Raw genomic sequence first — 17540 nt, 5'->3', positions numbered from 1 at the left:
ATTTCATTTCATTTAAATGGTTATTTAACTGCAATACAATATATATATATATATATATATATATATATATATATATATATATATATATATATATATATATATATATATATATATATATATATATATATATATATATATATATATATATACACACACACATATGAAATATATACACATATAATTTTTTAAAGCAGAAGGCAGGTTTGAAGACATTGAAGACACTTTGGATTTTTAAATTCATTTTAGTCCATCTCGGGAAGGCAAAATTATTTACAAGCATAGACGCGGACATTGTACGCCGCACAAAAGCGGAAGTGAGGAAGGATCACTAGTCTTATATAACATGGGATTTCCGGTCACGTGTCAAATAAATACACGTGTTGACCTTTGACAAGGGCAGCGAAGGGATCATTTTCACTAGGCACATGGAACTGATAGCGCATCATTTTTACAAAGCTTCAGTTGAATTAATTAAACAGAAAGTGGAACTGGTTCAGGAAATAAGAGAATAAATTACTATGGGCTAAATTAAGAAGAAACTTCGAAAATTAATTTGGTTTAAATGAATGATTTATATATATATATATATTGCAGGTCATAGTGCTGCAAAATATACATTCTTTCCTTGCCTATTAACTATACAGAAAGTCACTGATTTAATGCTTCTTTCACTCTAGAATAAGTTTTATATTATTGCATCAAAATATAAAAAATTATCCAAATGTCGTAAGGATAATTTGTCGATCCATTTTAATTATCCAAATGCCGAACAAGCGTGAAATCACAAGAAGCCACTTTTCTTTTTATTATGGTAATTCTTACAGAGTTAATCCCATCGCCTTTCAGATGCAGATAGCGTGCTTGCATTAAATGGCTGCTTTTATATTTATCCAGCAATTTTACTTGAAAAGGTTAAGTCCTTTCTGGGCAGCTATCAAAGACTTTGAATTTGATGCAAAAGAAAATGAATCTCATGTTATACTTATGATATAGTATAGTGGTAAAGATAAACTAATTTCCTTCTTCATGGGATAACGGGAAATGATGGACTAGTATGGCATATTCAAACGTTTGAGCATAAAAATGCAACATCCAATCTTATGGCGACATCAGACTCTAAAATCGGTTGCTTTTATTTAGAAGCGTAACTGTTACTGTTCCATTTAAGTACTTAAATTAAGCATTAGTTAGATTTTGTTTCTTGAGATTTGGTCCCAATAAAGTACATCGACTGTATTTGATAGATTTTTTAATCTTTTATTTGCATATCTTTATGTATTACTGTTTGTATATTGTTATTCTGAATTTGAAGAAATAAATTTATTTTTATCTAGCTTCTGAAGAAACGAGATTTTCTTTTCAAATTTCAATTCACATGCATTTCCCAAAATATGAAAACATCAGATATTTATACGGGTATTTAAATTACTTGAAATTAAATTGTTACGTTTATTAGAATAAAGATTAAACCAGAACAATCATATTAACAAGAAAAAGGTACAATCTAATTCATTTATAAAATTTTAAAATCTTAAAACCATTTAAACCTAGTAAAAATACAATTTCTTGGTCAAATTTCGATTTAGAATTATATGAATCACACCTTAAATATATTTTTTGTATTCAAATAATTTATAGTGGAACAGCAATTGTATTAGCAATTATCTTTAGAACTCGATAAAAAAGAATATGTAGTTCAAACATTCCTTTAACTATTACATCAGATCAATATCCCCCTTACCAGAATAATCAGAAATTACATCTTCAAAGAGCAGTAAGAGCAATGTACCATAAAATTTTGGTACTTCTTGTTCCAGTGCCTTGAACTTAGACGTCTTGATTTCGCTGTTTCATTAATAAGTAATTATGTATGATGCTGACAACCTCTACTTCTGTAAGCTATTCTATTTCATTTTCTTCAATAAAAATAATGAAACATGATTGTAAAATAACTTGCGACTTGATAGAAAATATTCTTACTCAAGCTATAGTAATAACCTATAGCTTCCTTATTAATATTATCTTTCAGAGATTTTTCGACTATTAATATAGAGAGGATAATTAGTATGTGTAGGCAAGGTATTTTTTTTAAATCCAAATCACATGTTCCTTTAAAAACAAAATTAAACACAATATTTTTACATATATTTATTACAAATATTTCATTAAATTTGGTAATATTTTATGAATTTTATGTGGACACATTCCCTAATTGGTACTGAGCAATGTCTTTTTATACACAGTATTTAATATCTTAAAAATGTTTAAATAAATATTTTATAGGTAAAGTTTGTTCATAAAAAATCCATAAGAATTAAATGTTCTTGCATTTCAAATTAAAATCATTTACTGTATTTATTTTGTTCTCATCACTTACCATAACGGGAACAAAACCTCATTATGTATGGAATTAGGTTAACGCACGTAGAAAATAAGGTCACCGACCAGCTTTATTCTCTAAAGGCAAAACAGTTTATTTTGTGTAGAATCTGTTTCATAAGTAACATCATTTGGTCATCATTGTTAGTAATGTACAAACTGATATAAAAGTATGTCCATTTCAGTCATTTTTTTTCAAATACATTTTTGTTATTTTGTAATAAATATTTTATGAATTAAAACTTATTTTTTTATTTTCTCTGCATTTAAAAATGCTATATAAAATATTTTATTGTATAATCTCATTAATTTTGCGATTAATACCATAGACATTATTAGTATTAAATTTGTTGTGATTTTAATATTTTTGTTTAATTTATCGTTCTCCTGAGGAAACCCTATTCTTTGAGAACTGGGATCTATTTTTATAAATATCTATTTAACCCTTTGAAGGGCCCTTTTTTTCCTAGTCATATTATGTTAAATATTTTTGGGCTTGAAATTAAAATAAGAAAAGGGATTCATTTTGCTTATTAGATAAATTTATTTTGATTAATTAATTAATTTGGTTAATTAATAATCAAGTAACGAATCAAGACACATCATTTTGTCTGAGATAAAGAACTGAAGCATCTAAGTTTCGGACTTACTAAAAAAATCTGTCAGAACTTATGCCAACCTACATAATTTCATACAAAGATTGATAAATTTGGTGGGAAGCATACTTCCCACGATCCTAGTAAGGGTTAAACAAAATAAGTGAGACCTGTATTATCATATATATGACCTTCAGATGCATTGAAATTCCCTATCCATTATTATGCCTCGACAAATTGTTTCATCCCTTATCTACAAAGCAGATGTTTGATTTAAAAGAGCCTTAATGCTCATACAATGATGTGCAAAGGAAAAGATAAGGTGAATTACATTATCTTTAAGCTGAAAAAGGCTATTGCCTTATCAGCTTTCTAGATTAGTTACGAAAAAGAAGGAAGAATCTTACATGTAAGTGAACTTAACACCGTGTATTCTTGTACACGCCTGTCTGAAGGTAAGTAATAACTTTTTTTATGACATTTTTTCTTGAGGAAAAACATGATGCAATGGAATGAATGAACTTGTTATTTCCTTATGTCTCGAGGAAAACTTCTTTTAGGGTGTACTTATTATTTTCTATAAGATGCTCAAATTTAAAGTTTAATGTGCTTAAAATGTTACTTATCACTTGTTTTTTAGTTATTTAAATCATTTTTTAGGCTGGATTTCAAAAGCATGCTGCTTTATTTCCCTTTTTAAAAAAAAAAAAAATAAAGAATGATTATTTGTTATTTACAAAATTAGAACATTTGAATTGATTCATAATGCTATAAATAGTCTCTTCATATTTCAATTTTTCTGTGGCAAATGTTTATGAGATAATAAACTTCTAAATGTTTTTCAGTTAACTTCCGGTTTACTATTGTATGACTTAAATTTACATTATTTTCATGTTTGACATAATCCATGTCATTTCGTGACATAAAATTCTTTAATTAGTTAAATTTCATAAAGAAAATATTTATTTTTAAAATAAAAATTAATATTCTTATATTCTAATCCTGAAACGAAATAACTTGGTTTTTAAAATGAAAAATTCAGCATCATTTATTTATTACTCTAAAACAAGGTATAATATTTATATTAATATCGAAGTCTAATTATAAATTTTGATTTTCAAAACTGAATATATTCACTTTGAATTTTTAAGAAAGTTTCAGTTTTAGTTTTATCTTTGTCTTGTGAATGATCTCATACGTTTGCATTTTTCAGTAGAAAATTTATTTCATAAATGTTTTTCATTATTTTTTCAGTAATTCATTTATTTTTTTGATTATGCCATTCAGTTGCATTGCAGTTTTTTTAATTAATGCATATAAATAATATGCAAAATAAAAATGTATTGTGAATAGATGGCATATAAATCTGTATCTTGAATAGAGCATATTAATAATTTCTGCATAAACTTCGGCATTGCAAACTTCCTCAATCTCAGAATTGAAAGAATTTTTAAAGACTTTTTTTTAGTAAAACTCACACTGTAAACTGTGAGGATCACAAAAAACTTTCTGACTCATGCAAAGCAACGGTACACATACGTAGCAAAATGTTCAAAGGAATAACAGTTCAAAGTAAAATATCATGATTTTCCACTTCGAGTTGAAGTAAGGCATTTTGTAGTTCAATTTTAATAAATGACGAAGCAGTATAAGATAAGCACCTGTCATGATTGGGATTCGATATATCATCGAAAACAATATCTCTAAAACTAGGAGAAGGGCTGAAATATGTGTTTTAGACACTTTTTTACCCTCTGTTATATTGAGTGTAAGACGTATTTGCAGGATTCTCTGCAAAGTATCTCCTAATGAATTTGAGACGGTTCTTCTAAAAAATTTTGGAGATTTGTGTTATATAAAAGTTGTTACGTGAAAAGAAGTGTTATTAACACGAATTACTTTTTCTTTGAAGAATACACTATTCCTACGGCATCAAAATGAAGCTGGCCTATGATCTCTATCATCCTCCAGAAGGAAAAGAGAACAAATCACTCTCACCAATCATATTCCTACATGGCAGATTGGATTCCAAAAAAACGTGGAAAAAATTCGCCCCGGAAATCGCAAAGATAACGGGGAGAGAGGTAATTTAATGTTTTATCTTTCTCATTTAAATTTTATAAGTTAATTTTCAGAAAACAAACGTTTTTCATATATCTCTCATATTTTCCATTCATCCAATGACGTTTTCATGTGAAGAATTCTCATCTTAAATAAATAAAAGTCGTATTTTCACACATTTTTTTAATAATTAGAATTGGAACTTGCGATCACAAATAACCCCAAATTAAATTAAAAATTAGATTATTGAATGAATTTCTTTTATTATTACTATGCAAGTTAAAAAAAATCATTAAAAACAGTCTTGAAAACCATTTTGTGCCTTTGAAAACCATGTGTGAAAAATGTATTTTTTACAAAAAGTATTTGCAAGTATTTACATAAAGATAATTCCTAACATATCATTTCATTTATGTCTTCTGAAAAAAAAATGCCTTTGAGAATGTTTGGCGATTAAAATTTTCGGAAAAAACATAATGGCCCGTCATTTATACTCATTTATAATAAAGGGAAATACAGCAAAATATATAACATATGAGAAGTCTATTTTATAGAAATCCATGTTTTTGAAAAAAAAACTTTAATTTTTATGAATTTTGCTGTTTGACAAAATGAATAATTGCTATTTTCTTCCAAAAATTAATTTAAAATCTTTTGTAAAAATCAACGCAAGAATTGTTCTTCTAATTTAATCCGATTACAAAATAGTAGGAATTTTGATTTTACAATATTCTCTCATATAAACAATCATATTGCAGTAAATTTTTCAAAGACGTTTGAAACTGCAGCATTTTTCACTGATATCAAAATCAAAATAATTCGGTCTGTTGTTGTTGTTGGGCAAAGAACACAGCTTTTATGTATATTTTTCTGGCACCACATCTGAAAAATAATCTCGAAATCCAATATTGAAGATTAATTGTTCAATGATTGCCGATTTTCCTCCAAAATTATTAGTTACATAAAACTTCCAATTAAGCTATATCATGAGATATCACGTTTCTACAGCGCAAACTCTAAATTAAAGCATTCCATATTATTCTACTACAGATTTTTACATTAATCAGAAGTTTCTTCCGTCAGGCATTTCATACTTTCATATCTATTATCATGTATTCATTTAATATTAAATAAATTATTTACATAATAAGTAAAAATATTCATCATCTTTATAAAGTAAAAAATATTACAAATATGATAATTTCTTGTTAGTTAAATTTATTGTATTGTATTTATAATATTTATAATACGTAATAAATACATTTCCTGATTTAAGGGAACTTTCAAATAGATTGATCCAACAATCCAACAATTGATAGAAAACCTTCTTCTCACAGTAAAAAGATGTGTTCGAAAACAAGTTATTTTGAACATAACAATTTTAAATTAATTTATTGTCCGTTATAACCTAAGCTCCAAAACTGCATTAATATATGTGGTATAATTGGTACAAATAGCTCTTCAAACAATTAATATATATAAAATCTTCAAATATTTTTTACACTAAAAAGAATAAAATAAGTTAAAAATTCATGGATCAAATTTACGAACAGTTTATGGAAATATATTTGCCATTCGAAATATACGCAAGTACCATTGAGGCATTCATTTTCTTGATAATAAAATCGTCTATAATATTAACAGTTAAAAGATGATTGACCAACTTTTAGATGAACGTTTATTAGTGTTGTTTAAAATATAGATTAACATTTCATATCCGACATTTCAATGCTTCCTAGGTGTATGCAATTGATGCGAGAAACCATGGTGACAGCCCTTGGAGTGAGGAGATGAATCTTGATGTCCTCATTAGCGATCTGAAGGAATTCATGAATGATCATGCCATAGATAAAGCCATTCTTATAGGACATAGTTTAGGTGGAAGAACTTCTTTGGCTCTTGCTCTCCAAAAAGTAATTTCTTTTCTTACTATGTCAATCACGCCAAATTTAGAAACATGAATTGTATAAGATATTATTTTTATAATGAATAAATTTTATGAAACATAATAAAATCTATCATTAATGACAAATTAGAAAGAAACTGGCAGTAAATATCTACCTGATAAAAAAAAAGATTAAGCCTTTAAAAAATATCTGCATGATTTTGAATTGTAATTACAATAAAATTAACCCCTTAATTGTCGTGCCAGTGAATCTCACGGGCATCGAATTATTGCTATTCAAACTTATAGGCTGATAATAAATCAATCGAAGGCACTTTAATTCTAAATAAAAATCACACATAACCCATAAATACCTTAAATATTCTGTGGTTTCTTAATTGAATCAGAATGACAACACATTCCTGAAATACAGGATGCCATCTAATTAATTGCGAAAAAATCAAAACAATTAAGAAGTTAAAATTATAAAGCTCCAATACACCTCCAAGATTACTGATGGTTAAATCCTTGTATATACTAGCAACTAGAGGTACCTCGAATGGGAAATTTAAATTGTTTTTAAATAAAGTTGAAATATTTTAACATACTCGGATATCCACGAACTCTTACAAGAAAGAACTGGAGCAAAAGAACATAGTAACAAGACCATAGAACTGCAATCCACATACATAGACTAGAAATATAATTTAGAAATCAGATCAATTTCTGGAATGAGCAATTTTATTAATTTCCTGCTACGAAATCTGTAGCTTTTTTGCACATCTATATGGAAACCAAATGTAATTTTATCGTCCTAGACTTATTATAAAAAATATCATCATTTGATCACTGAGAAAATTACTTAAAGAATGAGACATGACATAAAAAAAAATTGAAGATGTATCTTAGACAGAAATCTGACTCCACGAATTATTTTTTTTCATTTGATGTTACTGAAATAAGTTGATATATGAGAAATCTGCGGAATCTGAATATCTTTTGTTCTTTCTCTAATGAAATAAAGATGAAGTACAAATTTCCCTTTTTTTAGCAATGTCAGTGAATTGAAATCTGAAGAAATATAATTCTATTGTAAATAATTTTCACTTTATTTTACTTTGCTATATGAAAGCTCGAGCACAATCTGTACAGAGTTTTTCTAATATATCACTCTATTTCTTTTTTATATAATGTTGTTTTTTTTAAAAAAAATACATATTCGTACATGATTTGAATAAATTTTCAGCCTGAAACCGTGGAGAAGTTAATCGTAGAAGATATGGATACGAAAAATTATGATTCTATTACAAAGCGAACGATACAACAAATAATCATCCTGTTCAGAGAATCTCTAAAAGTCATACCTCCTCAATCAGATGAAACAGAAGCTAAGAAAGCCATTGTAGCATTCATTAAGGATAAATTACCACCGGTAACTAGGATCATTTTATCCTATTTTTCCTTTACTAAACTTAGATTTAAAAAAATTTAAGTAATTCTCTTTTTTGCAGGCTCAACCGCAGCTGAAAGAAAGAGGTGTTTTTGAGTTGGATACAATGCCGATAAAAAAGGAAGGTAATACTTATGCTTGGCAGGCTAATTTGGACGCTCTAGAAGACATGTTGATGTCAGACAAAGGCAACAAACAATTCTCTGGTATTTATGAAGGCGATGCATTATTTTTATACGGAACGGAATCCTTTTTCAACGTGTAAGTTTAATATAGTTAAATCATTTTGAATTTATTTTTAAATAAAGAAAATTTATAGACATGGCAATAACACTAGCAAACGGCAATATTTTTATATGGTAACAAAAATATATTTGGTTTTCTAATGAAGATGTTCAATTAGTCAATTCTATTTATTAAGCTTTTGAAAATCGTCCTTTCTTTGGGAAAATAATTTATTCTTGCTTTAAATCTCTCTAATTATTATTTACATAGAATAAAATATATATTATATCTTTAGAATATAATATATATCGCATATAATACATTATTTGCTATATAATATATATTTAATATAGTTTGCACCAAATAGGAGCAAACATAACTCATTTACACTGGCAAATACATATTTTAAACAGAAAAATTAACCGCTTACTCTGGATTAGAAATTCAAAGTAAGTAAAATAACCTTGCTTTAAAGTAATTAAAGTAATTTACGTACTATTTCAAAGCAAGAAAGTTAATTACTTGCTTTCAATTAGAAATAACCTTCTGCATGAATATTAACGGTCTCTTTAGGAATAGTATACCATGGAGAGATGGAAGTATAAATACTTATAATTAAATTTGAGGAAATGAATAACCATAGATGACATGATAAAATAATACAAATAATATGATGTAAAAATGTAACAAATATTGGGGCATTAATATAATTAATTAAATATTGCGGTGATTATGAGCGTAATTTTAGTAATAAAAGTGGATGATACAGCAATGATGGGTAATGCAACGATAATAGATGATTTTTTCTCCTCTTCACTAATATAAATATATAGCCTTTAAAAAATAGTCATTTCCTTAAATTTATGCAGATAAAGTTTCCATTCAGTAATTGGAATATCCTTTTATTTTAATCTTCAATGTAGATGTATGTCTGTAATATCATAGTCCTTGCTTATGATATATGCCATGTTATGTAAGTAATAAAATAAATGACTTTTCGTATCTGACGAATTATAATATATACTTAAAATTAGAATTATAAATTATTTAAACAATTGACATAAAAACTTTAAAATAATAGTATAAAACTATTTATATATTTTGAAGGAAACTGCAACTATATAGTACAGCTTATTTCTAAATTTATTTGCCCGACCATTAAAGTCACACGCGTTACAAATTCCACATGTGAAGACATTAAATCAAATATGGATAGATTTTAACAAAACAGAGGTTCAAAAGAAAATGTAAAATTTGTAAAAATATCCTCGTATGGCCTAGAGTTTTCAAGATTAACTTAATTAGTTAGCATTTTGCAAACAACTTACTATTGCGTATTTATTATTTATTGTTCTTATTTTGGATATATTGACTAAATGTCCACGATTGTAAAATCGAAAGCTCCATGCTAAAATATTCTTACTTCACGAGTTTTTGAGTTGGGTATTTATAATCGTAAAATACATATCTACTTATGAATTCGGTTTATTTTCCAAATATTGTTTGTTTTGGAAAACTCCGAGAGGGAAAAGGACTATTTTTGCTGAAATAAATCATTTTAACATTCGAAATATTTAAAGATGGATTACTTCGAGTGGCATTAAAAATCTAATCACTGGATAATAATTAAATTTTCTACATACAAAACTCTTTAAAGTTACCATTTAGCTTTTATTTTAAGAAAGTATTGAAGAACACATTATTGTCAAATTTATGAACTGTAAGTACTGTTGGAAATGTATTCTGAAAACCAATTGAATTTAAAAAGCTATTATAGCCGATTTTTTTCTGTAAATTTTATTTATTAAAAGAGTTTTGTTTCACTTTCGATCATTTGTATGAAATTGCACTTGATAAAAATTTATCATCGCCTTAATACTCCATTTTAATTCAGAAGTAGAAAAAAAAACCTGCCAATGTTCTTACTCATTCTTGAAAGTCGATACCTTTTATTTTTCTTTTCAGGTTAAACAAAAAAGATTTCAGAATTTTACGAAACACATTAAGAAAAATGCCTTCTCTTTTTTTGAAAATGAAATGATCAATTATGAGATCTCAATATATGTTTTAATATTCCTTTTCGAATTTCAAAGGCACTAATTTTCTTAACCGTTTTGATATTAAACATTTAATAATATTTATTAATTTCTGAGTATATTATATTTATTATATGTTTGTAGATTTTACCAATTTAATGGTCTTTCAAATTTAGTATTAATGGCCCTTCAAGTTGTTTTGGTCTGCTTTCAGACCTTTTCTGTATTTTTTTTTATTGATCATGACTATATTTTAAGACCTTATTATCAAAGTTCTTGACATGTTCCGTATCTATATAAAATCTCTCAGAAGATTTTTTATGAAATTCTTAAATATTAAGACGAAGATTATCTTTCATTAAGATGATCACCAAAAAATTCCAATATATTTTTTAAATACAAAATTTTCTCTAATTTTAGATTTTATGTGATTTTACAAAGTTTCCCAATAATAACATAAAATTTTAGAATCTCGATTGTAAAAATTCTGATTTGCAAAATGCTGTCACATTTGGTCTAACTACCATTCCGTCAATGAGCTTATAATTTTTGTCAGAAAAATATTGCAGTTTTCTCCACAACGCTAAAGAAATGATGAAACCTAATATGAAATCAATTAATTGAAAAAACAATTGACAAATCATAATTTTCACATCAAGTTTTGTTTCGCAATTGATTTAGTTCAATAAGTACAAATAGTTTACATTCAGAATAAAAAAGCGGAGATGGTAATATCCTGCAATATTCATAGAAGAGGGAGAATATAATCACATTATATTATGCGTTTAGCATGATCTGTGCAGCATTTCGCAGATAAACGGATACTTAACCATATATTTCATTGCAGCTAGTCACCATTGTTCTCTGGATCACATTCTCGATGATTATTGATGAATCATATGGAAAATATGGTTTCCAAACGACTCGTATATCTTGGCCAGTACATCAAATCAGAATTTGAACATTTGAACAACAACATTTGAAACTTTTAGAAATTATGATTTCTACACTTTCTATATTGCTCTTGGAGCAAACAAGTATAAGACTTTCTTTAACCCTTTAATCCTCTGTTTAATTCCGCCATATAATCCTATCCTAGCCTATCTAATACCTCTATCATTAACTGAAGTCTCATGATTGAAACAGGGTGCAAACCAAAATCAGTTACACTTGGCTCAACATATTTTTTACAGTTCAGCTCCAAATATCTTATGTAACTTTATAGTCACACAGAATATTATCATTTTCATTCCAGGGGATTAAATTTTATATAACTAATACCCGATATTCAAAAATATTACAAATCTGGAAGAACCTAAAAATATCAAATGAGATCTATCAAACGTCCATCTTCGACTTGGCATTAATTCAATATTAAATGAAAGAAAATATTGTTTTTCTGTAAAATTTGTTTTTAAATTTCCCTTTTGTTTTATTTTTCTTTATGAATTTATTTGTCTAATTTATACTTTTTATTTTTAATTGTATAATTTATTAAATATTTGCTTATTTATTTTTAATTAATTAATTTATTTTATTACTTGTTTAATGTTTACATTTTTATGGTTCCAGGAAAGATGATGAGGATATAAACAAGCTTTTCCCAAGAGCAATTAAAGTTCCAATTGAAGGTGCAGGTCATCTTATTCATCAAGATTATCCTGAAGAATTCTTGAAACATATTACAGATTTCATCTTGAAATGAAATAAAGTTTACATATAAAACATTCAGTATTTTTGTATTTAATTTATATAAAATATTTTAAATATTTTAAAAGCTATAATTGAGAAAGAAATATAAAATGCCACTTTCTTTAGATTTTTTTTGTGTAATTATTGCAATTATTCCTATAAACTTTCGACAGAATTATAAACTATAAATAATTGCATTTATTACATATCATAAATTTTTGTTATGCCATCATGTAAACATAATAACGATTATTGTATAGAAATTAAACCATACAATTTCAACATACTTTTTTAAAGATTAAACAAACACAATATTATTTTCTAGGAAACCATATTTATATTGTTTTATTAAAAATAATTTTAAATTAAATTTATTGCTATAATGCGCTTGAATAAATTATTTTTGACTGGTTCAAGATTAGGAGATTCTGAAAATATTTTTATAATCTCTAATTTAACTATCAGACCATAAGATACTTCGTTGATATAACAACTAAAGTTTATGAAATCATTTATGTTCGTACAGCAAAATTCGCACTGTTCGCAGGATTTTCAAAGTGTTCAGTTTTAAGAGAACTTTTTAGGAATCACAAGCTTATAAGCAAGCATTTTCAGACAACTTTTTAAAAAATGCATATAATAATTTTTTATATCTGTGTTAACCGTTTTCATAACCGTGAAGTACACATACTTCAACTTCCATTGACTTAAATTTATCTGTTGTGTCAATGAGTTTCGGAGCTTCTTAAAATGACACAGTCAGTTGTTTCTGATGAAATTGAATTTTCAGATATCCCTGTAATGAAATGCAAATATCTTATGAAATCCTTATTTCAGATACCATTCTCTTCAATGTTATAAAAGATCTTACCGCTTCTCACTTAGACTGCTTGGTTATCTCTTTATAAGATTTGATGCTCCACTGTTCTTACATATGTGTAGTTTCTTCGTTATATTTATTGCTTAAATTAGTAAAATTGTCTCCGAAATATTATAAAATACTTTTAAATGACAATATACAAAATTATAAAATAAATAACAAGTATGCTGTGGAAACTTTCATTATTTTTAGCTCATTTACATAAGCACATGTCACAAATCCTTTATTTATTACTTGCTGTCTTTGCAGGTCGTCTAGTTCGAAAATAACGCTAATTGTGTCTAATTTTAAGTGTTATTAAAGTGTTTATGCATAATTTGATACACAATTTTCTCTTGACAAAGCTATTTTAATCATCATATTGTTAAAGATATTAAAGCCCTTTTGATAGATTGACCCTCGTTTTGTTTAATTTGCACATGAGCGAACCTAATAGAGTCAATCCTATGACATTATAAGGATATTAAAACATAATACTGTTCAATGCATGGATCTTCTTTATTGTTATTTACTTTACTTTCTTATTCTTATGTACATGACAAAGGTGTTAAACAAAATCTTCTTTCCTTTGCTTTTGACAATGATAAAAAAAATATGATTAAATATTTGATGAAATAATGAGAATTGTTTGAATCTCAGGCGACGAAAAAAATATTAAAAATGTAACAGTACAACCAATAGCGCTGTATTCCAATATGATTCAAAACTATAATTTATGGTCTTTATTCTTCGTAATTGTTAATTTTTATTTACTTGCATATGAAGATTCATCGAAAAATTCAAACTCGATATTTTGATGCATCTCCATATTTCCCAACTATCTTCATTCGAAAAACATATTTTTGGAATTACATTTGTTTTAGAACGAAATAATAAAAAAAAGGTTTTGATCTAGACGAGTGAAATTTAATAGGGATTTTACACCAATTTTTCAGATTCTTATAAAATTTCAAATGAAGTGCATTCAGAGGAAGTATATGTCTAAGGATGTTCAAGTACAAAGGAATATGATAGCTGTAAAACGAAAAGAGCTAGATGAAATAAAATTTGGTGCGCGGGTTTAATATGTGTAATATAGATCCTCATTTGGAACCAAATCCATCAAGAACTGACCGTCTGTCGGTTTGTAATATTGCATGCATTTCAATGTGATAATTCAAGGACGTAATAACATCATCAAAAAGTGAAATTTAGCTCACAGTTTATCAAATTCTGAGCTAAAAATGTCAAATGCATTTACTGTTATATGCATACAAACTCAATAACTTAAAAACGTGATGACTTAAATGAAAGAAATTTGGCATGTGATGTTGTGACTATAAAAGTTTTTCTTTGACAAATTTGAGTTTCAATCAGTCAGAAAGAAGCATCTAAATTATGTATATATGGAAAATTTTCGAAAAATCTTAAAATTATTTTCATATGAAAGAATTTAATCTCCCACCAAAATTTTCAATGAACTTTTTTTTTAACCATACTTCAAAAATTTAATTTGCAGCGGGAATTTTGTAAATGTGACAAAATAAAATATCTCCAATTTCAAAATATCAATTTGTTAAAGAGTTATCCTAATTTTAAAAATCTAAAATATTTAATTTCATGTTACTGATGTAAACGAATCTTGAAAACAGCGATTACATTTACTCACCAACTTATCGCTCTTTCTCGATACTATTCAGACTTATTCGTTTATCGACGACAAACTATTTTATCAAGAACAATGTCTGCAAATCGTTTAGATAGTGAGTGATTCATTATCATAATAGTATTGGTGAAATAGTAGATAGATCAATAGTATTGATGAAATAGAATAGATAGATCATCAATAGAATAGATAGAATAGATCAATAGTATTGGTGAAAATTTCTTCAACTGTAAAATATAGTTAATTGACAAACATTTTAATAACAAGCTTGCAATTTTAAGTAGTATCCGAACTTTTGTATGAATAAAGGGTCATTTCAAAATTTTATATAGTCCTCTGTAGTCATTATAAAGTCAGAGAATTTGCATTTCAAATGGGGATTATGAAAGGCAAGAAAATAGGAATAGATGGATATTGAAAAGCCTTTTTTAATTTCTTAAAAGCTAATGAAATTATATATATTCTATTTTTCTCGTGTCCATCGCAATTATTGACTTTTGTGTCCTGATTGAAACAATGTTAAAATTTTTCAAATCAGTTAACATTTTTTTTTTTGGTAATTTGTTTTGCGATTTTTCTTTATAGAAATTTTTTTTTATTTAATTGTGAATTTGACATCAATGAAATAAACATTTTACGGAATCAGCATTATTGTAAATGTAAGTGCCTCCAAACAGTGAAAATTATAGAATGACTATATCTTTTATATTTCCATTCTTTATATTAATGACTGAAGCAAATATTAATTATTCAACTTTTTAATTATTCAATATTATTTTCTAATCCCATGGATCACCATCACTATAAATGATAATGCAATCATAACAACGAAACATCTTTATTTATAGTTGCTAACATTCAAAAACTGTTATCACAACTATTTTTAAAATGGCGATTATCTTACAGATTTATAGAAGAAACAAATTTACTTTTTATGTGACATTTGTTACATACAAACTAAATTAAAGAGGTAGCTGTATTTCTAACTAAATATAATTTTAAACTACATTTAAGAAGTAAAATGCAACCTCCATTGAAATGAAGAGTTTTATGTTGAAATATATTGTTAAAGATTATTATAAATTTTCACTTGCTGTTTGGAATATTTATTTTCTTTATATAGTTTCAGATTCTAAATATTAGCGTATCTACTGTGGATTAGATGTGTTTCTTCTTCATAAATACTGTTTCAGTGTTTTCAAGACTTAAATTAGTGCAAAAGTTTGCTATTTAAGCATATATTTATTTATATAAAAAGGTATAATACAATTTTATTCAATTTTTAATATAATACAAATTTATGAATTGCTTGTAAGAAGTTCCGTGTAAAGTGCATAATTAGAAAAAAATAAGTAAATTTAAAACCAAAATTCTTCCAAAAAATTTTTTACACAAAAATTGAACCAAATCCTCAGTGAAAATTCATGTTCAAATCAAAATATTATTGAGTTATTGAATTCATTGTATGTTTACAAAATGAATCGAGACTCGAAGATGGAATTTTCAAAGAATTAAAAAAAAAATGTTCATTTAAAGAAATAAGCATTAACAGATCTTTAAAAAAAATTAAATATTTATTTTTAATGCATAAAATATAAATAAATTCTATGGCATGTCAACAAATTGTGTATTTTATAGTATGATTTACTAAATTATGTAACTTTAAGAAATTTTGTGAAAGAACTTAAAAATTTTGATTTCATTTATGTAAGATAGTGTAGTCAAAAACATAGATAAATATTGACTACTCGAAATTTTTTTTAAAATTCTATCTGAAACAATCTGTGAAAAATGATAATAGTCTTTTAGAATCGGGAAAAGCTTATGCTTAAAAAAATATAATTAAGTCTAAGGGCTAAAACTTGAATAAAAATGCAGAGAATTGTACGTGAATGTTATTCAGCTATTTAAATATTCAGGATAAGCATGAAATAACTTTCACTCTTACGTAGAATTACAGGTGAAAGAAACTAAAGAGCAGAATGAAAAAAATTCCATATATTTAGACTGTTAAAGATTGTTAAATTAGACTGCTATATAAGACCGTTAAAGGTTTGCAAATCAAGTTGTGATTAAATTTTAACCCTAATGCCCTATTAAAATTATCCCCAATGCCCTAAAATTAACCCTAAGGCTGATATTACCTTTATGTGTGAAATATTGCATCTGTAATTTAGTTTTTTATTTTTGTGGAATTTAACTCTTTATATGCATATTAAATATGATGTTATCATATTTATTAGTCTGAGCTTCAGATGTCTCAAAACAAGGAATGCTATTTAATGATCATTCTGTAAAGGAAATAATGGAAAAACCTTTCCTCTTAGCTCTAGACATGACACCATATAGCATCATACTGACATACTATAAATATTATTTAAATGTCAAAATATGATATAGATATCATGTGAATTTTTCATAAAAATTGCTTGTTTTTCTCCTTCCAATTCTGTTAATCTACAGATGCCAATTTTTCCTGTAACAGTATATTGAATGTATTATACTTCAACAGTATACTGCATTTCACTTTATGTTCTACCATACCATGAGGATAAATTATAGATATTTCTTCTTTTGTCCGTATCAATAAACCTTTAAATGAAACATGGACGAAAAGTAGATAAGTGAAATTTTATGTTTTTGGTTGCCGATAACGGACGATATTTCTAGGAGATCAGTGCACGTATCAGA

General features: G+C 26.5%; 1 protein-coding gene across 1 annotated transcript; it reads left to right on the top strand.

Annotated features, from left to right (window-relative positions):
• Positions 1-3329: 3329 nt before the first annotated feature.
• LOC129966065 (protein ABHD11-like) lies at positions 3330-12359 on the top strand. Its single transcript, XM_056080428.1, has 6 exons — positions 3330-3430; positions 4888-5059; positions 6776-6949; positions 8168-8353; positions 8433-8632; positions 12205-12359. The coding sequence occupies exons 2-6, from the start codon at positions 4913-4915 to the stop codon at positions 12335-12337; spliced, it is 840 nt and encodes a 279-aa protein (XP_055936403.1). The 5' UTR covers positions 3330-3430; positions 4888-4912; the 3' UTR covers positions 12338-12359.
• Positions 12360-17540: the final 5181 nt, after the last annotated feature.

This window comes from Argiope bruennichi, chromosome 4, assembly GCF_947563725.1.
Source record: "Argiope bruennichi chromosome 4, qqArgBrue1.1, whole genome shotgun sequence".
NCBI classification, from domain to species: domain Eukaryota; kingdom Metazoa; phylum Arthropoda; class Arachnida; order Araneae; family Araneidae; genus Argiope; species Argiope bruennichi.
Note: the sequence above shows the minus strand (reverse complement) of the source record. Positions and strands in the feature narration are given on the sequence as shown.